Source organism: Diceros bicornis, chromosome 26 (genome assembly GCF_020826845.1).
Source record: "Diceros bicornis minor isolate mBicDic1 chromosome 26, mDicBic1.mat.cur, whole genome shotgun sequence".
In the NCBI taxonomy this organism is placed as follows: Eukaryota; Metazoa; Chordata; class Mammalia; order Perissodactyla; family Rhinocerotidae; genus Diceros; species Diceros bicornis.
The window spans coordinates 39695584-39720402 of NC_080765.1; the positions used below are offsets into that span (position 1 = coordinate 39695584).

Here is a 24819-nt window from a genome sequence, read left to right on the forward strand (position 1 = left end):
TTTAAAGACTATTGAGCTCTTGAAATATGGCTAGTGCGACTGAGAAACCAAATATTTGATTTTATTTAATGCTTTAAAATTAAGTTTAAATGTCACATGTGGCCAATAGGTGCTGTATTGGAAGCCCAGGCTAGGAGGAGGTTGAAGGCTTGGTAGCTCTACGTGGCTTCATTCCTTGCTCCACCCCAAATCGTGGAGCTCTTCTTAGAAATTATCTTACGTTAACACCCATCCCCTCCACTCTAGTCTGAGAGACGAGTGCACAGACTCTGAGTTAAGACTGCTGTTCCTCTCCTGGTCTTCGAATCAGAGCACTTCAGCCACCCTGGACAGCTACCCAAGCTGGGAACCCAACAGTCACCAGAAACTTAAGATTAAACTTCTCATTTGAAGAGAGAGGAGGAGAGAGCAGAGAAAGGTGATAGATTATTTTAGAAGAATACTGGCAGATTTGCTCCTGAGAGCAGCAAAATGGAGGATGGAATGTAAATCATAAAATGGTCCAATAAATGGAGATTGCTTGGAGTGGAATTTTGTGTTCGTGGATGATGGAGCTGATGTGCTTTTGGGAAATGGCACCTGGGTATGATTTCTCTTCAGCTCCAGTCTCCTGCATAAACTGATTGCCAATTGATGTGAGGTAATTGCCGTTGGTTTCCCATTCCTGGGGGATTTTCATTTCTGGTTGGGTGCTTCAAGAAAGATTGAGTGTTAGTTATTCATCCACACACACACACACACACACACAGACACACACACTTCTGTTTCCTGTTCTGCATACCCGGAATCAGTGTTTCCCAGTAGCTAAGCATCCGGATTCTGGGTTTGGATTGCCTGGCCTAGAATCCTGGCTCTGCCATGTGCTAGCTATGTGAGTCCGGGCAAGTTACATCTCTGAGCCTGAGTTTTTAATCTGTAATATATGGGCAATAAGAAGACCTCCTAGTACATGCCACTTTGTACTACGTATTGGATATGCCCAATAAGTGTTGGCTGTGATGATGACCATGATGATGGTGATGATGATGAGGAAGAGGATGGATGTAATGGTGGTGATGATGAAGATGATGGTGGATGATGATGATGATGGTGGTGGTGGTGAATGATGATGATGGTGGATGATGATGATGATGGTGGTGGTGGTGAATGATGGTGATGGTGGATGATGATGATGATGATGATGATGATGATGATGATGGTGGTGGATGATGGTGGATGACAATGATGATGTTGATGGTGGATGATAATAATGATGGAGGAGGAGGAGGAAGATGGGTGATGATGTGATAGAGATCCTCCAGTGGGACAGATTCAACTTATACGTATGTAAGAATGCTATTTTTCTGAATCCGCAGCCTTATCCAGTTTGATACCTTTACTTTTTCTCTTGTCCATGGAAACAAATAAAATACATTTAAAAGCTTAATTGCTACACAGTAGGAGTGGCATAAAGTACATCAGGGCTCACCAGGGCAATCCTCCAACAGGAGAAAGCAAATTCCCAAGGAGTCCTTCTTGATCTTCGCTGGGTCACCTGCATCTTTATTCTTTTGATTGGTGCCCTATCTGGCAGGCAGAAGGAAAATAAGCTATGGCAATGGGTGTGGGGTTGATAACAGCAACCAGTTCTCTCTTGCTTCCTGGGGATGAGCTTCCTGCTCATTTATTTCCTCACCAAATATTTATTGGGCCCCTACTGTGTGTCAGACATTGTGCTAGGCTTTGAAGGTACTAACTGTAATAACACTCATCCTGCTGGTGAGATGAGACAGAGAAAAACAAATAAATCAGCTTTGGAGTTCACATACTCAGGTCATAGAAATTCAGTTTCAGTTGGACTGGCATGGGGCACAAACACTGCTATTTTTTTATAACTCTCCAAGTGATTCTCTTGTGCAGCCAAGAGTGAGAGCCACTGGTGTGTGCAAGGGAACGTTGGATGACATCTTGCAATATCTTGAACTGTTGTCAGCATGGGGCCAGGTGGATTTTAGGGAAATTACTTAACCTCTCTTCTTGTGTCTTTATGAGAAATGCCATCCAGGAGGGTTGTAACCACTTGCAACACCTCATCTCTTGGGTAGTTAGAATCAAAGAGATAATAGGTATGGGTGTCCTTTATAGGCTCAAGAATGGGTAAGGGAAATGAAAGTTAGTCTTAGACTGTATTAAACATCAGAGCTTGATAAACATGGAGTCAGGTCTCACCCTGGGGACTCAGGAAGCTCTGGGACATTCTAGAACATTCGACCAGGAGACCAGGAGACCTGATCTAATGAGACCTCAGTTATGGTCAGACTGAAACACAGAGTTGAGAGTAGCAGACACCCAGAATCCCACACCCTCCTGCCTCCCTCGCTCTGTGTTTAAAACAGTTTGTTCTGTCTTCTGCAGAGCAGTGAGCATGGGGAGGGAACTGCTTCTGCTTCAGAACCAAAGTGGGTGTCTGAAATCTGTTCCTCTCCCCCGGCTGCACACTGCTGAGGAAGCTGGTGCCAGAGGTGGTCAGAGACTCATCTGTAGAATCTGAAAAGCACAGGCTGAGTGATGGCAGGAGGAGGTAAGTGTGGGAGGGACGGCCTCTGTTATCCAGACAGGAAGAGGGAAGGATGTTCAGGGCCTTGAAAGAAAGGGCCATTTAGTATGTCATATGCCAGGCCCTGGGAGTGTGGCCAGATTCCCCATCACCTCCTGCCAGTCCATAAAACTGCCTTAGAAAAACTGAAAGCTAAACGTGAAATTCCTCAGTGCCCTGCTGTGAAATTGTGTTTTGCAAATACCTCTGGCTTCCATCCCTCTGAGGGTATACGATGTCTTTGTCCACAATGGTTTTCAAAGTTAAAGTTTCAGAGGCCAACGGGAATGAAAGTGGTGCAGAGTAACTGCATGAGGTCCATGAAGGGTTTCTTTCCAAAGCATGATTCATCACCGTGAGGAAAGACGGTTCCTTCTCCTCTTCGTGCAGCCTCCTTGGGCTCAGAGTGAATGGGCTGGTTTGTGGAGGGGAGGGGGAATGTGAAACTAGCATGTCGGTAGACCTGGAGATTCCAGTTTCTGAAATAGGATAAAGGTCTCTGTAAGTTTCTGGTGTGTCCATATGGTCTACAGGACCAAAGAGGTGAAGAGGAGCCCCCAGACTGTTGGAATTAGTCATGGATAGATGAGCCTCTTGCTCCTACCAGTTCATCCCATCCTCACAGCAACCCCATGGAATGGTGCTCACCATTCCCATTTTATAGGCAAAGAAACTCAGATTCAGAAAGTTTAAGTGGTTACCCATGGTCACATGGTTAGTCAATGCAGAGGCAGGACTTGATAGACTCTAGGTCTGACAGACTCTAGAGCCCATGCTGTTTCAATTATAAAGTTTGACTGGTGTGCATAAAGGGGTAGGCTAGACAGTCTAAACTTAATGAGATATGTCTAGGGGAGCCATTGATGACTATAGAGGGGAGGAGTGGCGTGGTTAAAGCAGTGTTTTAGGAATTTCAACCAGGCAGCCATGAACAGGGTGAGTTATTGAGACGCTCAAGTCAAGAACGTGAATTGCCTCTTTTGGGGGCAGGTAGTACGTCCCTGATGTGAGACACCAAGAGTCCTGACACATGGAGAAGAAAACAGTGACGTATGTTTGTGGAGTGCTTGATATGTGGTGGGTCCTGCACTGGATGCCTCTCCACAGGGAGATTTAATCCTCACAACCCTATGAGGAAGTGCTGCCATCGCCAACAGTACAGCACAGGGGCAAAAAGCTTGGGATCTCAAAGGCGGGCAAACCTGATTCAGTACCTGTGTGACCCTGGAAAAGTCACTCTACCTCTGAGTCTGTTTCTTCATTTGTAAAATAGAGATAATACCAGTTTAGGAAGGTGGTTGGGGATGAAGTTAAATGAGATACTCCATAGAAAGAATTGAGCCACGTGGCTCTCATAGAGTAAGTGCTTCTGGCATGTTAGCTGGTATAATTATCACCATTGCCATACCCATTGTACAGATGTGGAAACTGAGGCTTGGAAGGGTTAAGTGATTTTTCCCAAGGCCACACAATTAGGGTTGGTACTTGGGCTGTCTGACCCCAGGAGTTATACTGTTATCCATCCTGGGGAGAAGATATTAATGGGGCTCAGAAGAGCGCAAGAGGAGGGATTTAGCTTGGGCTAAAGTATTGCAAGACAGGAGTGGGGCTGGTACAAGGCAAGGAGTTTGCACATACTCTTACACAGATGGGCTGTGTGAAGCTAGCTCATGGCCAACGAAATGCTACTTCTATGATTATCTTTCTCCTTCATGAAGTTCACAATGCAGTCACGCCTTCCTCTATACGTGGAGAACCAGATAAGGCTGCATTTGCTTACAGCTCTGCTCTGTGCACAGAGCTGCTCATGGCTACACTGGTAATGTCTAGCTCATGGTACATGGAGCAAGGATGTTGAAGCATCTCAAACACCACCAACTCCCACATCTAGCATGTTTGACCTCCTCTTCTCCACCAATACCAATTATCCCAAGGAAGTGTGTGTACGTGGGTTGTCTCAGAGACCTTCTTTGTTGGGTTCCAACTGTGCCCTTAGCATATGTCCTCCTGAGAACTTTCTCTGTTCCTCGTGTGATCAGTGCAAGAAGATGCTGATCTCAGTGTCTTTTGCAGTCATAATGTGACTCTGGGGACCAGGCCTCTTTGCTCCATGGGAATTATTACATCTCTTCTATAATTAAGTTTGGAACTTTTTAGTCCCATCCCAAGGACACCTGACAGTGCATGAGGGTGATGAGTATAACCGCCTTGAGACTTCCCTTCTGTGCCTTCTTCTGTTGGTGGGGTTTTTATGTTGTTGCCTTTTTTTTTGGTATTTAATGAGGTTCTATGGACAGCTGTTGAGATTCACAGGACTTCTATATTCTCCTCCTATCACTAAATATATTTGGGGCATTGGATGGTTCCTTGGGATAGTAGAGTGATGATGTTGAAAGTTTTTATTTTGGGGACATGACCTCTGCTAGTTATAAGACAATGCCAGATACTGAATTCTCCTCTTTCATTTTATGTTTAAACCAAGCACATTTCTCTTCAGCTTCATTCACACATTCATTCACTCCTGCTTCCCTCATCCTCCATCTACTGATGTGTTGCGGGCCAAACTTCTGCCAGGTTCTGGGGACAGAAAGACGAGGACAGCAAAGTCTCTGCCCTTGAGCAGTTCACAGTCTTGTTGAGGCATGATTTAAAGCGATTAATCAATCCAAGAGTATTGGCTTTCTCTAAAAGCTACTGTAGGGAAAGAGATAATTATACAAAGTCTTTAAATCTATTACCCACTTTAATTGATTTAACTTAATTGATTTAATTGATTTAATAGAACAGTAACGTTGGAAGGGGCCCAGACGGCATTTAGTCCTGTTTTTTCTCTCTGCCTTCAGGCCACACTGCTCTCAAATTATCCCCCAAATGCATACATTTTAGAAAAGGGGACTGTTTCAAAGAACTATAGCTTTTGGCCCATTCAGATAAAACTTTCTATTTGGTGAGCACCCATAGGAAAAATGATGTGGACTTGTTGAAAGAGGTGACGTGCACAGCTACAAAGTATTGTTGTGAAAGACGTGACTGGTGTCATCCAGTCTTGACACACACACACATGAAATGGAATCCCCATATTCGTACTTTTTAGGTTGTGTTAAATGCACATGGCAAATACAGCATGCAAAATAAAAGCATGGCTGCAATATAATTAGGACCGTTTGAGAATTCTTCTAGTTCCCAGGAAAAAATATATCTCAGCATTTGTCAATCCCATTTTGCTATAACACAAAGGCATACCTTCTGTTTAGTTGGCATTTTTGCACCAGGCCAGTCAGTCGACAACATAGTTTAAGCATCTGCTATATGCAGATCTTCAATGATCCCAAGAAGGCTGTGGTTGTGGGTTGGAAAAGGAGCTGGATATAGAATCAGAGACTGAGTTTGGATGCTTGCTAGGCTGTGTCACCATTTTGAGCCTCATTTTCCCCTGCTGACAATACCAACTTCATAAGATCATCGTGAGGATTTGATGAGTTAAGGGGTGTGAAGTTAGTTTGTAAATCGTACTACTGTATGCATCACCTGCCTTTTTAAAATGGAAATTTGTTCTCATGTTCAGATCATAGACTTGGGGAGATGTTAGGTCTATTAGAGGCCCTTTAACCCAACAGAAGTCACCACGTCACTTTCCAGTTTAAGAGCATTCAGCAGCTCCCACTTATGCTTAGGATAAGGTCTAAGCCTCTGAACATAGTCCCTGAGGCCATACACCATGGGGTTCCTGCCAAGCTCTTCAACCTCATCTCATCCCCTACTTCATGAGCCATAATGTATTCATCTCCAGTTCCTGGAATAGTCGAGATGTATCCTGAGGGTTCCTCTGACTGTAATGTCCACCCATTTCCCCTCTTCTGTACCTGGATACTCCTTCAACATCCTCCTCTGCCTCTCTCAGCTCCCATCCGTGGAAGTTACTCTTCCTCAAATGCCTGCCAGATCTATGAAGGCAGAGACCATGTCTGTCTGTCTTATATATCATCACTTCTCCAAGCTCTAAAATGCTGTTGCCACATAATTAGGTGTTCAACAAATATTTGTTGGTTGAACAGATAGACGTCCATCTAGCATTTATTATACTCTATGTTACACAGGAACCTAGAGTTCAAGTGATAGAAATCCTACTCACGTTGGCTCAAGTGAACGTGGGAACTTGTTGGCTTATATAACCAACAGGTCCAGAGTAAATGGCTTCAGGCACGGCAGACTCCAGGTGCTCCAAGTATGTCATCAGGAATCTATCTCTGTAACCTGATGTTGTTTTGTCTCTATTGGCTTCATTTTCCAGCTATGAGCCTGGGGGCCACATAGAGCTCATTCTGTTGGAACCATATGGACTCAATGGGGGGATGGGATGAACTAGAGGAGAATAGATGATGGGCTGGCAAAAACAACAGATGTCCTTCACTGTACCAGGCTGTGGGATCAAAGTTCAGGGGCTTCCCTCATCTTTGTATTTCCAGTATCTGTTCCAGAGTGCGCCATCTAGTAGGTGCTCAGGAAGGTTTGAGAAAGAATAGATGTGTGATTTATTTTCCCTCACTTCTAGGAAGGAGCGTCTTTAAGCCTATAAAGACAGATGGTTCTATAAAAACTGCCTTCTGCCTCATCCTCTGTTTTGCTTTTTTTACCTGTTGGCAGGATCCGACGTCTACCTTCTTCCAATTTGGAGCGTCCATCCAGCAACAAGCCACAGTCATGCTGAAGATCATGCAGGATTACGACTGGCATGTCTTCTCCCTGGTGACCACCATCTTCCCTGGCTACAGGGACTTCATCAGCTTCATCAAGACCACAGTGGACAACAGCTTTGTGGGCTGGGACATGCAGAATGTGATCACACTGGACACTTCCTTCGAGGATGCAAAGACGCAAGTCCAGTTGAAGAAGATTCACTCTTCTGTCATCTTGCTCTACTGTTCCAAAGATGAGGCTGTGCTCATCCTGAGTGAGGCCCGCTCCCTCGGCCTCACTGGGTATGATTTCTTCTGGATTGTCCCCAGCTTGGTCTCCGGGAACACGGAGCTCATCCCCAAAGAATTTCCATCAGGACTCATTTCCGTCTCCTACGATGACTGGGACTACAGCCTGGAGGCGAGAGTGAGGGACGGCCTGGGCATCCTAACCACTGCCGCATCTTCCATGTTAGAGAAGTTCTCCTACATCCCTGAGGCCAAGGCCAGCTGCTACGGGCAGATGGAGAAGCCAGAGGCCCCGCTTCACACTCTGCACCAGTAAGAGGGGCTCTTTGCTTGTCTCCCAAAGTGGGATCAGAGTTTTGTTGTTGTTATTTGTCAGTTTAAATACTAAGGCCAATACATACCCATTGCTGAAAATGTGCACTGAAAATAGAGAATGTGTGTGTGTGCTTATGGGATTTTTTTTTTGGTTCTGCTCTCCTCTCTCTCTTCCTCTCTTCTCATCTCAATTGTTTTTAAGTAGCATGCTTTGTTTTCTGCTACTTACTTTTTGTACTCAACAATATACTTTGGAAACCTGCACTTGAGATCTATCTGTCTACCTATCTATCCAACCTCTATCTATATCTCAAGTATGTGTGAGTATATATGTAGATATATATGTACTTATATACGTGTATATACACATGCATGAATATATGCACACATATATGCGTATGAATACATGTGTACATATATGTATGAAAATGTATTTATATATGTCTATACACATGTATGGATACATGTACTTATATGTATACATGCATATGAATACATATGCACATGCGTCTGTGAATATATGTAGAAATGTATGCGTATATGTAGATATACATATGTATGTGTATACATAGATATATATATGTGAATATCTATATTTTTTGTAACTTACACATTGCATTCCTCAAAATGGATATACCACGATTTATTTATCCAATCTTCATAGTGATAGAAATTCAGATTGTTTCAAGTTTTTTCCATTAGAAACTAAACTGCATTGATAATCATCCTACATGTCTCTTCATGTACATGTGTAAGTAATTCTCTAGGGTTGATTCTAAGAAGTAGAATTTTGGAGTCATAGAGCATGTGCATTTTAAAATCTAAGTATCTATTGCCAAATTGTCCTACAAAGTAACTAGACCAATTTATATGCACACCAGCAGTTTGTGAAGTCACTCGACGTCCCACGTCCTCACTAACGTGTTACACTTTGGGAAAACTGCTTTTACCCTGGTTGCTCCTAGTCTCCATTTGAGTCTCTATCTGAATTTCTTCCCTTCTTGTGTCCTAAGTATTTTTGTAGGTCATTGTAAATCTTGGCAAACATCACTTTTAAAGCTGTGTTATATTCCATCATATGGATGTATCACAATTGATTTAACTACTCCCATCTTGGTGGACATTTAAGTTAAATTTTATGTTGCTGAGCAATGTCACCGTGCTTTGTAGGCCATCATTATGGCTCAGCTGTTGAGATTTAGAACGATCACTCCTACATCCATTTGGCATGTTTTTGCCTGATGCTCACTGATTTAATCCATGCTCATTCCTCAGATGACGAGCAGTGTAGCACAGTGATTAAGGGACTGGGCTCTGGCGTTACACTTGCCAGGGTTCAAATCTTTTCTCAGCCATCTTCTGTGTGAGTCAGACAATCATTTTACGTTCCTGGGCCTCAGTCGTTCTTTGCAAAGTGATGATAATAGTGCCTACTTTCTGGGCAGTGGTTCTCAAACTTCAACATGCATCAGAATCACTGGAGAGCTTGTTAAAACACAGATGGTGGGCCCCACACTCCATCTCTAAGTCTGGGGCTGGCTCTGAGAATTTCCAATTTTAACAAGTTCCTGGGTGAGGCTGATGTGGCTGGTCTAGGAACCACACCTTGAGAGCCAACGTTCTAGGGGTTGTCGTGAGTATTAAATGAGATGATGCATGAGAAGTGCCGCTCAGCAGAGTGCCTAGCACCTCGTGCCTATTTCGTGAGTGTCAGAGTGATCAGTGAAGTTGTTTTTGGTCATCAGAAGTGACAGTCGGCGGACCAGATTGGTTAATTATCAGCAGAGTAACGCATCACACTGAAATGTCTCTGGAAGGTTTTAGGACTTTGAATCTGCTACAGCTCAGGGATTATCTCTGGGCTGGAGCTGGAGGGGTGTGTGTGTGCGTGCGAGCGCGCGCGCGCACGTGCACATGATGGGGTAGACAGATTATACCTCCCTCAAATTGACATACATCTGAAAAACGAACTCTTGAATTAAGAAATCACGGTCCTTTGAGATTTTCCCTTCCTCTTTCCTCTTCCCGTCTTTAACGATCTTGTTTCTACATTGCCACCTTCAGCATTTGAAATAATTGTCCAAATTCAGGAAGGAACTCAGATAAATCAGTATGAGACACGGGAACCTCTTACAGAGGCAGGATTGCTGCCATACCGAAGACAAGGGCTGGGCTAATGAGTTCTTACTTCCCATAAGAAGTGCCCTGCAGCTGGAATAGTCAGAAATGCATAATTTTGATGGAAACATAACTCAGTTTTAGGGCAATTGAAATATGATATGTACAGGAAAAGGAATTTGAGAAGGATAAGTGGCAAGACATTCAGATCTCTTTCCAGTGGCCACCTAGAATTCCATTCTTTACAAAAAAAAATCCTACTGCTGTGAAATGCTGTTGAGCTATTTCCAGGAGTTATGCTTTGAATTCAGCAATTTTGTAGATGGTATTTCAGCCCTAGAGAAGTAATGCATCAAGTGTGTTAAGCCGTCGTCCATTGCCCGGTGTTTAATGAAATCTCTCTCCATCCATGGAGCGCTGGTAGTGCCCCCCAGTGGGTGGGGCTGGGATAACAGCACAAGCAGTGGGTCCCTGCCACACTTCACACCATCACAGTGTTTCTTAACCCCCCGCCCCCCAAGAAGGGCAAGGACTGGGAGATGGAGAAAGCCCAAAGAAGGCAGGTTTTAAGAAAAGAATTAAGGACATCATATCCCCCACACATCACTCTTTCCATCCAATGGACTCTGTGTTAGCTCCTGGAATACACACATGAATTAAGATATAATGTTGCTCCTCAAAGAATGTATAGTCTGATGAAGATGGGGAAATTTGTCTAAAGACAAACTCAGGCAAAGAGGGCTCTTTTTTTTATATTAAAAAAAAAGAATAGTACAGAAAAGTACAGTCTGGTACAACACTCACCCCAATACCCACCGCAGTGAGCAAAGGTTAACATGTCACATTTGATTCAAAACTTTAAAAGAAATGAAACACCACTGATAATGTAGAAATCCTACTTATCCCTCTCCCCAGTCCCACTTTTCTCCCTTTCTCTCCAGGGGAGGGAAAAGCACTACGATGAATTGGGTATGTATCCATATCCATGTGCATGTTTTGTTCTTTCAAAATAGATGCACATGCAACCTGAGACCCAACACATAGTTCTTTTTAATGTACATAAATGGTGCCTAGTGTGTTAGAATTTCCTTTACCTGAACCTGATGGTTCACGATCCGTCTACGAGGACACATATAGTTTTAGCATATTCGTCTTAGTTGTTGTTTTGTATTATGTGGTATAAGAGTTTCGTCTTTTATTTGATCATCCCCCTTCGATGGACATGCAGGTTGTTGATGGTAAGGGATCTTCCGTCTGGATAGCTGAAGGCAGAGAACAGGTGTATCTGCAGCCTGAGTTGGACCCATCAGCTTGTTCTGTGGAAGCCCAGGACTATAGAGTTAGGGGTTCTCACTTCAAGCTTTAGAAAGTTACATCTTCTGCTGGATTAAGAAGTCTTATTTTGCAAAGCATCCAGTAAACAAATAGCTCTCATTACTCCCACTATGTAGTAGGGAGGATGCAGATAGCTTCAGAAGAGGTTAAGGTGAAGTCACGCCTGATGGTTTCATGATGTCTTATTGAGGGGACCTGGGCCCTAACTTTGACTGGTTGAGCTTGATGTCTTGGGGGTAGACAGACATGTCCCTCCGTGGTCCTCATGGACGTTACTTGTAATCTTACACACAGAGCTTGTGTAGTTAGGATACTGTAACAATGACCTATTGCTTATGATGCTGGACCTGGTACAAAGGACTGCTGGCTGAGGAAGATGTGTTAATGATCTTACCGTGGACCTGTTTCTGTTCCCGGGATTTCAGGAAAAAAAAAAGTAGGGGAAAGGGGGAAGTGTTCTTTATGTTGAATATTCCTGATTTTACAGAAGGCACTTTGAAAAGAGCAGTCAGCATTTTCCAAAGTTCAAAAATAGCTCAGCCATGTTATGTAACCTCCTCCTTGCTACTGCAAAGTTATTAAACATCTGTTCCTTTGCCAAGCACAGAGCCCATCACTGGCAACTCCCAGAAGTATGAAGGTAAACCATCACCTGTTCTGCAGGTATGGAACCCAGGCTGTTCTGTCCAGTTATGTTCCAAGAATCTGTCTAGTTCACTGGTGGATGGGGCCCCTGGGAGGCAGTGTGGTGTCGTGGTTAAGAGGGCGGGCACTGGAGCCGAGGCTGCATGGTGTGATTCCCTGATCCAAACTCTCCTAGATCTAAGACGTTGGGCAAGTCACTTAATTTCTCCAAGTCTGCTCTCTCGGATGTAACATGGGGATAAGAAAAATTTGTCTCTTAGGCCAGAGCCTAGCATATGGAAAGCAGTCTATAAATGGTTACTATTATTGATAAAATGTGTGTGTGTCTGTGTGTGTGTGTTATAGTCATCTCTTCTTATTGTAGCAGAAGTAAATGAAAGCATATACATAAAACACTTACATTGTGCCTGGCACCTAGTAGGCATTTCACAAATAACTGTCAAGTCATGATTGTCTTCTTCTTATTATGATATGATGGTGGTCATCATCATTATTATTACTCTGATTTATGCTTGTCATACTGCAAGCTATGCGCAGGGAGGGAAGTGAGAAATGGAGTATATTTCCATCTTGTTTCTTGATGACTGAAATACGACTCTATGGCCTGTGGCTTCCATTTAGTTGGGGGAGCAGGACACCACGGAGAAGTTACCTCACTGAAAGTCAAATAGAAGCACTCAAGTCGATCTATAGCACAAACGAGTAAGAAAAGAACAGCTTCTCCCGGGAGACTTATGAATTAGTATTGAAGGGAAGTTGTTGGCCTTAATTGATGATACCTGGCTTTACCAGTTATGTGTTTTCTTGATTTATGAAGTCAGGTTTCTGCTTTGAGAAGCAACAACATTGTAAATTATCACTCCGACAGGAAGGAAAATGGAAGGAAGAAATATAAGTGAGTGAGTTTAATTCATATTCAGATTTGATACTTTTTTCAATCTTCCTTTCTAAAATAACCACAGGAAAAGTTTCTGGTTTCATGACCCATTAAGAGACTGCACTAAACCTGGTTGGCATATTTTTATTTGATAATCAGAATTATCACTGTTGGTTTCTTTTTTAAGGCCAATAAAAGAGGCTGCTCGGTTAATTTTCTGAGCTTGACTGGAGTTAAAACTTCCCTGGCTGAGTGTGATAACTCTTTGCAAATATTTATCTGCGGGATCGCCATATGCTCGACAAACATTTCTGGCGATGACACCAGGCATGCAGGAGACCAAGCCGTCCTCTGGGCCTGTGCTGTAAATCTGACTGGGACTCTGGGCTGAAGAATGTGGGGAAAGAGCCTGAGGCTCAAAGAGATAAGTAGGGAGAGAATCCAGGGGCACGCGCCAGATTGAGAACCTGTAGTGTGTTCCATGAGGCTGTGTGACTTTGTGGACCGTGGGTTTGGATAGTGCTGTGTTCCAACCTTCTCATTATCTAGGTTATCCTGGGCAAGTTACATAACTTCTTTGAGTCTCCATTTCCTTGATTGTAAACAGAGATAATTCCCACCGTAGAGGATTATGGTGACACTTAAATGCATGTAATATACTTAGCCAAGCATCTAGGATATGGTTGGCACCCTACAGATGTTAATTCTCCTTCCCCGGGCAAGATCCACAACTCGACCTGACTCCTCCTGTGTCCTCATGAACCCACAAGACATGGGCTGTGCTCCCTGGGTATTCAGCCCGAGAGCTAAGTCCACATTCCCTCTTCAGCACCACATCTGTTTGTGGCATCTCTCCTGGAACACAGTCCTCTCTTTTTTGGCTGGAAGTCAAAAGTACCGTATGCCAACCCTGCGATGCAAGTCAATCATCTCCAATTGGCATCCAATGAATAGCTCGACAAATGGTGGGAACCCGATGCTGGCAACTTGAAAAGACCAGAAATTGGCCACACCTTTACCTTGAGGGAAAGGTGGTTTGGGTTGTTTTGGGGTCACACATAGAGTGTAAATATTGTTGCAATTTGCTTTAGGCCAAATGCCAGTCTCTGGATTTGGGGACCAGCGTGCCTAACAAAAAGATGTATTAATCTCTTTCCTCCAGGGTTGGATACTAGGGACATTTTCATTTTGAAACTTGTTAATTTGGTGACACATACTAATAATTTGCTGCAGCTCTCTCCTGTGAAAAGATAAAACACAGAAAAGCACCATCTTCATTACTCTGGTGACTGCTGACAGAGAGTATATTGGGGCAGGCATGTTAACGTGTAAGCACAGGGACCAGTTAGGAGACCATGACATAGTCTAGGAGAGGGAAGATGTGACTTGGATTAGAGTAAGGCTGTGGATTCAGAGAGAAGTGAGTGGGCTTAATGCATGTTTTGGAGGTAAAATTCACAAGACTTGATGGATGAATATAAAGTGATAAAAGAGAAATAAGAATCAATAATTTTTCACTTGTACTGCTGCATAGATAGTGGTGACTTTTACAAAACTGGAGAAGAAACAAATTGGGGAGAGAGTGAGTCAGGAACAGCATCTAGTTTCAAACATGTTCAATTGACACACTTTTGAGACATCCAAGTGGAAATCTCAAGAAGGCCAATTGGAGAGAAGAGTCTGAGCTCAGACTGAAAACACAACACACTGGTTTTGAGCTTATTGGCTGTGGTTAAAGCATCAGGATTGGGTGAGATCACCTAGGAGAAAATGAAGACTCAGAAGAGGGTCTGGGTTCGAACCATGAGGACCTTCAACATTAATTGGTAAATAATCCCTGAGGGGAAGGAGAATACTGGAGAGAAAGAGTTGGGCTGTGAATTCCAGCTGCCTTGCCCCCGTATGCAGACTCTCTGTCCCCAGTCTTGATTTTGTTGTGGAGCCTGGTGGCTGTCTGTACAGTGTCTGCTGTATGCTAGACATTGTGATAGGTAGAATAGACTTTCCAATGATCTATGATCTGTGGCCATTGCTAATCTATCTGGGTTTAGTGCAACCCAGGAGAGTTAAATAATCATACCACTAGTTTTAATCAATACATGGAAAAGTAAAATTTATCACGTGATGAACTGCCAGGCAAATCATCAGAGCAGGGCATCCTTTGAATCAAAGGAAACCAACACCCTACTGGGCTGGAGCCGTGATGTAGACGGTGAGCCAGGCTTTGGATCTGGAGAGGTGAGGAGGTGATACTTCAGGAAGGGGAAAAAAAACTCTGCTTTTGTTTCATTCTTGACATGATCTGGGAAACATCTGATGTCACATAAAACAACAAAGATAAAAATTCTTTCCACCACAAGGGAGGAGCGTGTGGACAGTATGAAGGGCAAGCACCCATGGCGGGTCCATTTACAAGCTGTCCTTCGTTTTTGTTCCCGGAGGAGTGTCTGTCCATGCACCTCCTCATGTGTAGGACAGAAGGCTCCTTGTCATCTCTTCCAGGTGGGAGCTAGAGAGCCAGCATGGGCCTCTCCACCTGTCCTCTGCCTGTGTCCTCTCGCTTCTCTGCTTCCTCCTCTCTTGCCTCCGTGCGGATGCTGCCTTCCTGCAGGTGTGACTGAGCCCCTGTGCATGTCCTGGTGCCTCAAAGCCTGGTCTGGATCCCAGGGAAGGAGGAGTCACCGTCAGCCTGGTGATGCTAGGGGGTTCTGCGTGGGCATGGGAAGCCAGCCACTTTTTCACACAGACCCCGAAGTTTGGTGAATGAGCCGGCTGATCTGCTGATGTCTGGTGTCCCCTTGTCCAAATCCCCACAGCCAGTTCCTGAGGATTCGCTTCATTTGTTTAAGTCCTGTCCAAACACGAGTAGTAAACACACACCGCTCGGTTTCCCGCATGATGGAGAGCAGCCCTCCCGAGACATGTACTCATTTCCACCACTATTAATAAAAGGAAGTTTTAAAAATTCAATTTAATTAATACATCATTGTGTGCGTGTGGAAGCGAAACTTCAAGTTTCAAAAGCTACATTATGAATGCATATGTATTTTAAAACGTGATGTGATGGAAATGTTAAAGTACTCTATGATGTGGCCTACCATGTGTTGATTGCCTCCTATGTGCCAATCAGTTTAAATACATTATCTTTAATCCTTATATGTGAGTTAGGATGTTTTTGCTGCAGGTAACAGTCAACTAAATTCAGTTATGTGATTGAATTATTTCCACATCACAGGAATTTCAGAGGTCGGGTGGACTTCTGGTGCAGTAGGATCAAGGCTCTGGGTCTTTTCCCTGTGATCTCTTGATTCTGCTCTTTGGGGAGTGTGGTCTTTGTTCTTAAAGTGGCTTCCTTCATGACCTCAGGTTTGCTTTCAGCAACACCTGGGATGACTTCTTTGTGGCTACAGTAGATCATGCACACATCTTTGGGCCAATAATAGCTATTTTCAAAATGCCACATATTGACTGGCTTAATTCTGGCCCCCTGACCCAATCACTGAGAAGGAAAATAAGATTAGGTTAAGTAAAACCAGACTAACTCTTAGAGCTGGGAATGGGGTAAGCTTCCCCCAAGGCCTGTGGATTTTTATGGGAGGCATGGAGTCTCAACAAATGTGAGTTCTGTTAAAAATGAGGAAGAGAGAAGTGGATGCTGGATAGACTGCCAGCAAGTCAATTATAAATCATAATAACTCATATTACAGATGAGGAAACTCAGGACCAGAGAAGTTATATAACTTGACAGAAGCCACACAGCTAATATAAAATGGAGCCAAAATTCAAATCTGGTTTTGTTCGGATCTAAACCCCATTATACTACTTTCAGAGGTTGCAAGTTGACCTACAGTTGTGGTATTTTTTTTTTTTTTTGGACTCACAGAATGATTTTTCTGTTTTCAAAAGTTGGATAAGTCCCAATGTTTGAAAATTGTAAGATTTCATGAAAACTTATATTTTTAGCTAATCTTGAAAATATGAAGAGCTGATGATAATAACCTCGCATTCCTACCTGGAAGTCTTAAAAGTTGGGCTCTAGATGTTGGGTCCAAACCCCTTGCTTCTCAGGGAAGAGCTGGAATTTGCGAGTTCCCTCCTGATTGTGTGTTTCTGTGCTGGGAGTGGGGTTTGTGGCGAGTGTGTATCTCAGCCTTTCCTACCCCTTTCAATGTGGATATTTTCTCATTCACTCGATGTGCTGGAGTCGGTCAGCCAGTTTCTGAATTTCTTTCAGAGGGAACTGCTCCATGTGTAGCTGTAGATTCGGTATGTCCATGGAAGGAGGTGAGTTCAGGAGCCTCCTGTTGTTGCCGTATGGACCAGAGCCTTCCTCCTACGTGGAGATGGTTAACTGGACATGGGAAGTGACCTTTAGATGGAGAAGGGCCTGCCCAGTTCACCTTAGTCCCTACCTGGACGACTTACTCATTCGTATTACCTCCATGGCCTCGTTAAGCATTTTTTTTTTGTCCTAAGATGCTTTGTATTTATTTTATTACTTTTCTCATAATCGTTATTATTTATAATCATTACCAAAACAAGAACTTGATGAACCTTAAGACCTGGAGATGTTAGAATGAGTGATGACGGGAAGCTTTGATATCTCACCTCCAGGCATCTTTATCCTGGGTCAGCACAACTAGATCTGTGGACCACATATATCTCTCTTCCTATATGTGCAGTTTTACTGACCAGATTCTGGTGAAATCATGTAAAGAATTGCTGGTCTATGATTTTCCGTGACTAGGAACTCCACAAGATTGGAGTGGTGCCTCTAATCTTTTACTCACATTTTCTCAAAACAAAACAAATCTGCCTTTTAAAATTTCATCTGGGAGTGTCTGGGACATAGTCATCTGGGACTAAGTGGTCATTTTATGTGGCCCTAGGTCATAGCTTACTTCTCTGTTCAACGTACGGGTGAGAATTTGAGCTGTTTGTGACTACAGTGACTTGCCCAAAGGCGAGAACTTACTGAATTACCCAAGGAGAGTTCTCACTCATCAGACTGGATTAATTTGTAGATGTTCTTCTAAAGCTGGAAGAAAAGGTGTGTTCTGGCTGTGGGTGGGGTGTATGTTCAGCTTTTTCTGCAGTATCATGAAATTTGCCAAATGAATGGCAAATGACGCAGTCTGATGGAACCCACGTCACTTGTTCAGGGTCACTGCTGAAAATGTCCGTTTATCATCTAAGCCTCGTAAAGTAAATGGTTCTTCTCTGATTTTTCTTCTTTATGGTACTGGGGTTTTCAGTATTTGCTGTAAAAATAACTTTCGGGTTTGTAAATTCTAACGGCTATGGATATGTTTGACAGATTTAACGGTCTTAATTATCTTCATTAAATTTCATGATATTGACTCCACTTCTGACCAAGATGGAGTAACACGGACTGGATATATCCTCCTGATTAAAACAACCAAAAATGGACAAGAATATATGAAAGGATGATTTTCAAGACACTGGATATCAGGCAAAAGATGATAGGAAATAAACTAGGTGAATCCTACGAATGCCCCAGCTCACTGCCTTGAGAAAGTTTCCCCAGTATGGATGGGGAACCCAAGTCAGGCCTGGAAGATGCTCTGAGCTGAGCAGATGAAGATGAGGCCAGGGACACAAGGGCAGCTAGAGTTCACAAGACAGCATACCTGAGAAAAGTGATCTGCACGAATGGAGAGCCCCAGAGATCTGCCCAAGGACCCCCTTGCATATTGAGCTGGGTACCGATCACCACATGCAGGTGAGGAAAGGACCGAGGGCCAGGGAAAGAAACACTCCAAAGATTAGAAGTAACAGTCCTTGGCACTCACATGGGGCCATGGAGAGTGTCTGTTCCCACCAGCCAGACTGGAAAACCTCATGTTTCACGGGGCATGGGCCTGAGTACAGGAGGTTCTTGCCTCGATAATGGGAAGCTGTTCTTCACTCAGACACGAGGTCCATCCTTAGGTAATGAAGTTAATGGGGGCATCTGGCTCTTTGCCTACATCGTTGTTGCTTGGGGCAGTCAGGAATCGATATGTATGCAGAGGTTCATGGATGTGAGGGCACACAGAATGTGTTTACTGACAAAAAGAATGGAAAACGGGGTCCAGATGGGTGTGAGTGTAACTCTTGTGCAGGCCATGTTCCCTGCCATCATCAAGGTTTTTATGTGATGGTGGAAATAGAACTTGTGTTAGTCAGGGTTCTCCAGAGAAACAGAACCTATAGGATGTGTACGTGTGTATATGCACATGAAGAGAGAGACAGAGAGAACAGGAGCTGGCTCATGTAGTTATGGAGGCTGAGAAGTCCCCAGATCTGCATTCAGCCAGCTGGAGACCCAGGAGAGCCACTGGTTTAAGTTCCAATCTGAGAGCTGGCAGGCTTGAGACCCAAGAAGAGCTGACATTTCACTCTGAATTCTGGAGGCAGGAAAAGACTGACATCCCAGATCAAGGCAGCCAGGCAGCAGGAGTTCCTCCTTACTCTTGGGAGGGTCATCCTTTTTGTTCTATTCAGGTCTTCAACTGATTGGATGAGGCCCACCTACATTGGGGAGGGCAGTCTGCTTTGCTGGGTCTACTGGCTCAAATGTTAATCTCAGACACACCCAGAATAATGTGTGGCCAAATATCTGGTAACCCTATGGCCTACTCAAGTTGACACATAAAATGAACCATCACAGAACCCAAACTAAGATTCAGGACATTGGATTCTAATCCAAGCTTTGCTCTTGTATATGGCTGTCATCTTTGGTAAGTCTCTTAACTTTGCTGGTCTCATCTTCCTCATCTGTAGATTTATGGTGTTGGATATAATAATCTGGAATTGAATTGCATGATGTCACAGCAGGAACGGATGCTGGAGATCATTTAGACCAATAATTTTTAAATATTTTTCTTCTTTGTATGTGAGGAATCTTCTGAGTGCTTGTACAATAGTATCACAATCCCTAGGGCGTGGACGGTAACTCCAGCTCTTTTTCCCCATCCAAGAAAACATTAGAATGCACACGAGTGATGACAGTGACTCTGCTCTAATTTATATTTTTAAAATAAATAATTCATAAGATTTGGCTCAAATCCATAAAATATATTATTAGTTGTAACAAATTATTTTCAATTTGTTTTACAACATCAGAATTGTAAATTACTTCTCTGTGCTTTATTACAGATGAGAAAATTGAGGCCTAGAAGACACAGGGTTCATTTTTCACTAATGAGAGACTGGTTAATGGCAAAGGCAGGCTAAGCCCAATTGTCTTTCTCACAGACCTAAGTGCATTGCATCCACTACATCAGTCCTCTTTCCTTCTGGGTCCTTTGTGATTAATAATAATAATGTGGTGGTGATGATGATGGTGATGATAATGATGATGATGGTGATGATGATAATGATAACGATGATGATGATGGTGATGGTGATGGTGATGACAGTGATGATGATGATGATGATGATGGTGATGGTGATGATGATGGTGATGATGATCATGGTGATGATGAGAATGATGGTGATGGTGATGATGATGATAATGATGATATGATGATGATGGTGATGGTGATGGTGATGGTGATGATGGTGATGACGGTGATGATGATGATGATGATAATGATGATGATGATGGTGGTGGTGGTGATGATGATGGTGATGATGATGATGATGGTGATGACAGTTATGATGACGATGATGATGCTGCTGCTGATGGTGATAATGATGATGAACTCCAGGGACCATGTACACTGGTACCTAGCACAGCATAGACACTTAATAAATATGTGTTGAATGAGTGAATAATGATAATTGCTAACACAACACTTGCTTTGATATAGATGCTATGTTAAGGATTTTTACATGCATTAAGTTATTTTGTTCTTGCAACAACTCCATGAACTAAGCGGTATTATTATTCCCATGTTTGCATAAGAAAAACATCTCAAGAGAAAACTGACTCTCCCAGGGTCACGTAGTGGTAGAACCAGGAACAAGATTGCCTCTCTGACTTTAGCACCTGATCCTCTGATCTCTGGCCTCTCAGGGAAAGAGGAGTCTCCAGGTGTGTTTTCATGAGGCTGTAGGAAGTGTTCCAGTGCCATAAAGCACATACAAAGATCCTCCCACTGTGAGCGGGAGTCATTTGCTTGTCTTTCGAGTTAATTTATTACAAGAAAGTGATAGATTAGAATTTATTTTACAAACCACAAAACCTTTCTGAAAATGTTAATATTCTTACCATCAATATCAATTATTTTTATTGTCATTGTCATAGGGGTTGATGTTTGGCTTTGCCAGGAATAAAGCAAATGAAGATCAAAGGGGAGAAGCTGGTCTTTCCTGGGAGAATTTTTATGAGAATAGTCAAAAGCTCAATTGCAGAGTCATCAACTCCCTTTAAATTAGTTCTAGAATGAGTCCCTTCACACTTTGTGCATCCCTGAGGAGTGCCAATAAATATTAACTGGATGCAAAGAATGGTGCAAAAACGTCAGCAAGGGAGTCTCAGTGATTCTGATGATGCAGAAGGAAGGAAATAAAAGGTAGAAGGAAGAAGGAAGCCAATATTTAATTTTGACACTGGGTGTAAGCCAGGTCTTAATGGGGTTGTCTGCCTTGATTTTTAAAGTGTTCTATTCATTTTAGAAGAGGGAGGCCAAACTGTTGGCAAGCATCTTCCACTTGGTACAGCAGCTGGGGGAGGAAGCCACCGTGCACGCCTGTAAACCATTTCCACATCTTGAGTTTAATAAATCTGCTTTCGAAACAGAGCATTTCTTAAATAGATTGAGCTCTGAAAACAGGGCTGGGAGAAAGTGTTTGTCTTCTGCCGACTAGGTGAAAACAAAACAAAACCAAACAAACAGAATAGAAACAGTCTCCTGGTGTCTGTTACCCACGTTCATCTACTGATTGCCTGGATCTTATTCTTTCGTTTGTTCATTCATTCATTCGCACGTGCACACATTTGTTTTCATCCCTTTACTCTTTCATGTATTCGACACTTAGTATGTGTCTCTTACCTCTCTAAGAGATGTGAGACACACACAGTGATGACCCGGGCAGACAAAGCCTCCCCACCAAAGGCTCTTATTCTAGTGGGGAGACCAAAAATAAATGAATAAACACATACTGTCAAGGTGGTATTGACAGGGGATGGGAAGAAAAATAGGGCAAGGTAAAGGGATAGAGAATGACAGGGGTTTATTTTAGAGAGAATGGTTGGGAAGGTGAAGTTCTGGCAGATACCTGAAGGAAGGGAATACCTGAAGATCTGAGGAAAGAGTGTTCTGGAAGGGGGACATGCAAGTGCAAAGGACTGTAGTTGGGAAATTGCTCGGAGGGTTTGAGGAACAGCAAGATGGCCAGAAGGGCAGAAGCAGAATGTGCGAGTGGGACACGCATTTGGAGAGGTAGACCCAATTCTGTAGAGTCTTAGAGGCCATGGCGGAGGCCATGGTGAGGGTTCTGGGGTTTGTGTCGAGTGTTATGGGAAGCCACTGGAGAGTTTTAGCAGGGGAGTGAGGGAGACTATTGCCACGACCCCTGAGCTCACACAGGTTGTATCTGGAGCCTCATTTGCTTTTTTATCCCCCTGTGCTATTCCATTTCCTGTTAGAAACAAGCTTTGCTTACCATGGAGCATAAGGTACTTGCTTTTCCCAGATTCCATTCCTCCCCTCTCCCATTATGCAGGCTGTGATGGGTGGGCCCTGTCTGGCCACAGCCAATAAAAAAATCCCATCCATCTCACTAGAGCAGTTGGTTCAGGAACAGACATGTGATTTAAGTTCGTCCGATAGAGAGAAGTTTGGGACTATTTGATATATGGCAGATGTGAGGTCTGGAATTTCTGCTGCCATTTTTCTGCCTTGGAAGAAATCAGGCTGAGTATAGTGGTGACTCACACACAGGACAGAACTAACAGAGTATGCTGTGGAGAACAAGCCGGAGCCATGATCAAACTGCACCTAAAGTCCACCCTCTCACTGATCTTTTCAGATATTAACCACTAGACTCCCTTAGTCGTTTAAGTTGGTTCAAGTTGGTTTCTGCTAATCGCAATCAAAAGAACTTGATAGATATGCATATGTGGCAGCTAATCTGTAGTATTATGCTGTTTAGTTGATGTATTATACCCTTAAAATTAATGTCATTGCCTTCAATAAAGCCAAATTTGACCAACAAGGGGATATTGTAAGTAAAAATTTTAGAAATATTGTTTTACACAAGACAACTCTAGCTCTTTAATTCTAGACAGAAAACTCCCAATGGACATAATTTGTGCTCAGAATATGTTTGCAGTCTTTGGAGGATCCCAGCCTATGGATCCACAGACTTTGGAATCAGATTCTAGCTTTTTCCACCACTTATTGGCTGTGCGACCTTGAACAAGCAGCTAAATACAACTGGACCTCATTTTCATCATCTGCAAAATGGAGATAATACTGGTCCCCACTCACAGTGAGGAGTTTGTGAGAATTAAATGAGGTGTATAAAGCATTTAGCTCAATGCCTGGAACATGCGAAGGGGCTATGAATGTTAGCTCTTGTATAATAATATAATTCTCAGAATGACCAAGGGAAGTGGGAGCAGAAATGCCACCTATATGGCAGGATTCCTCTGCATTGCTTAATTAAGTGTGTTTCATTATTCTAACTCCCTGGGGCTTTTGAAGGAAAAATAGATTTTTAGAAATTTAGAAAGGTAGTCTCATTAACTAAGAGAGTGGGGAGGAGGCAGTCCTTAGGCAGGAAGTGAGAGGGAGGTGATGGTGCAATTGTGGAGCAGAATGCATTAATATTGATGTTCACCTGCTCCTTAAACAGTATAAAGAAACATAGAACCACATAACCATGTGTTTCCAGAGGATTTTTTTTTTAATGTAAGGAGAACTTGGGTCCTATATGAGTGGGATGTTCCTGTATTTTATGTAATCTAAAACTCCAGCAATTAGAAAATAATCTTTATTTCAAAAAGGTTAAAATGCAAAAGATGGGCTTCTTAAAATTGATGAAATAGAGTACCAGCGCCCGCCGTGTCCAGTACCCTGACTGCCTATGAGGTAGGTGATCGCCTCATTTCATGGATAAGAAAATTGAGGCTCAAGAAAGTTGTGACTTTTTCAAGGTCATATTGTTAGTGGAGAGCAGTGACAACTGCACTCATCCATTCATTTGAGGAATTTATCTAGTGTTCAGTGTCAAGCCCTATAGGGGATACACAGTGAAAACAAGAGTGTGGTCATTATCTTCAGGAGGTTACAGACTAATAGGGAATTTAGACAAAAATGAGAAGGGAATGCAATAAAATAATTACACTTTGTGATGGCTGCTGAGAAGGAAAGATATGGGGTACCGAGATGGAAAACATCAAAGATGGGAGAAGCACTTCTCTATAAAGGGTGAAGAGAGAGTATGTCTCTGTGGAGGTGACGTTTCAACTGAAAGCTGAAAGGTGAAGAACCAGACAACGTGAAAAAAGCCAGAGCAAGTCATTCCAAGCAAAGGAAACAGAGTATGCAAAGTCCCTGAGCTAGGAAAGACTTTGGTGTTTACAAGGGAAGGAAAAAAGTCATGGTGGACTCCCTTTCAGATCTTTCTGGTCATTAGACCACACTCCCTCTGTAGAAGGGCCTGTTGGGTGTTTGAAGGGCAAGAACGACCATGGAGCAGTGGCTGTCAAAGGGATGCCGGTCACCTCCTCACATCAATTACTTAATCCTCCGGAAGGTAATTCCTTTTGGACATTATCTGACCAACTCCACCCCCGTCCTGTTAAAGCTGGAGGATATGTTTGAAGAGCTTCCATATGAGATGTAGGGGGGGAGGCAGGACTGTCTTGAAGGGACTGGAAAAGAGAAGATGGTGGAAGGAGAGCTGGGAGTGGACGATGCTTTCACTTGAGCCAACCCCTAGTCAGAGTCGTGTCCCGGGCCAGCTCCCTGCTGGAACACTAGGTGTCTCTGTTAATCCACATAGCTGAAGGCACATTGCGCTTCTCTTGATATAGTCCCAAATGGCTTTCATCTTAGGATCTTTCTTCCCAA

General features: G+C 43.2%; 1 protein-coding gene across 1 annotated transcript in view; it reads left to right on the forward strand.

The window, feature by feature from the left end:
• Window positions 1-24436: 24436 nt before the first annotated feature.
• The window catches only part of GRIN2A (glutamate ionotropic receptor NMDA type subunit 2A), a 132888-nt gene continuing 132505 nt past the window's right edge, over window positions 24437-24819 (forward strand). The window contains exon 1 of the mRNA XM_058568880.1: window positions 24437-24588. Within this exon, the coding sequence (XP_058424863.1) occupies window positions 24437-24588 (152 nt within the window). The remainder of the gene's footprint in view (window positions 24589-24819) is intronic.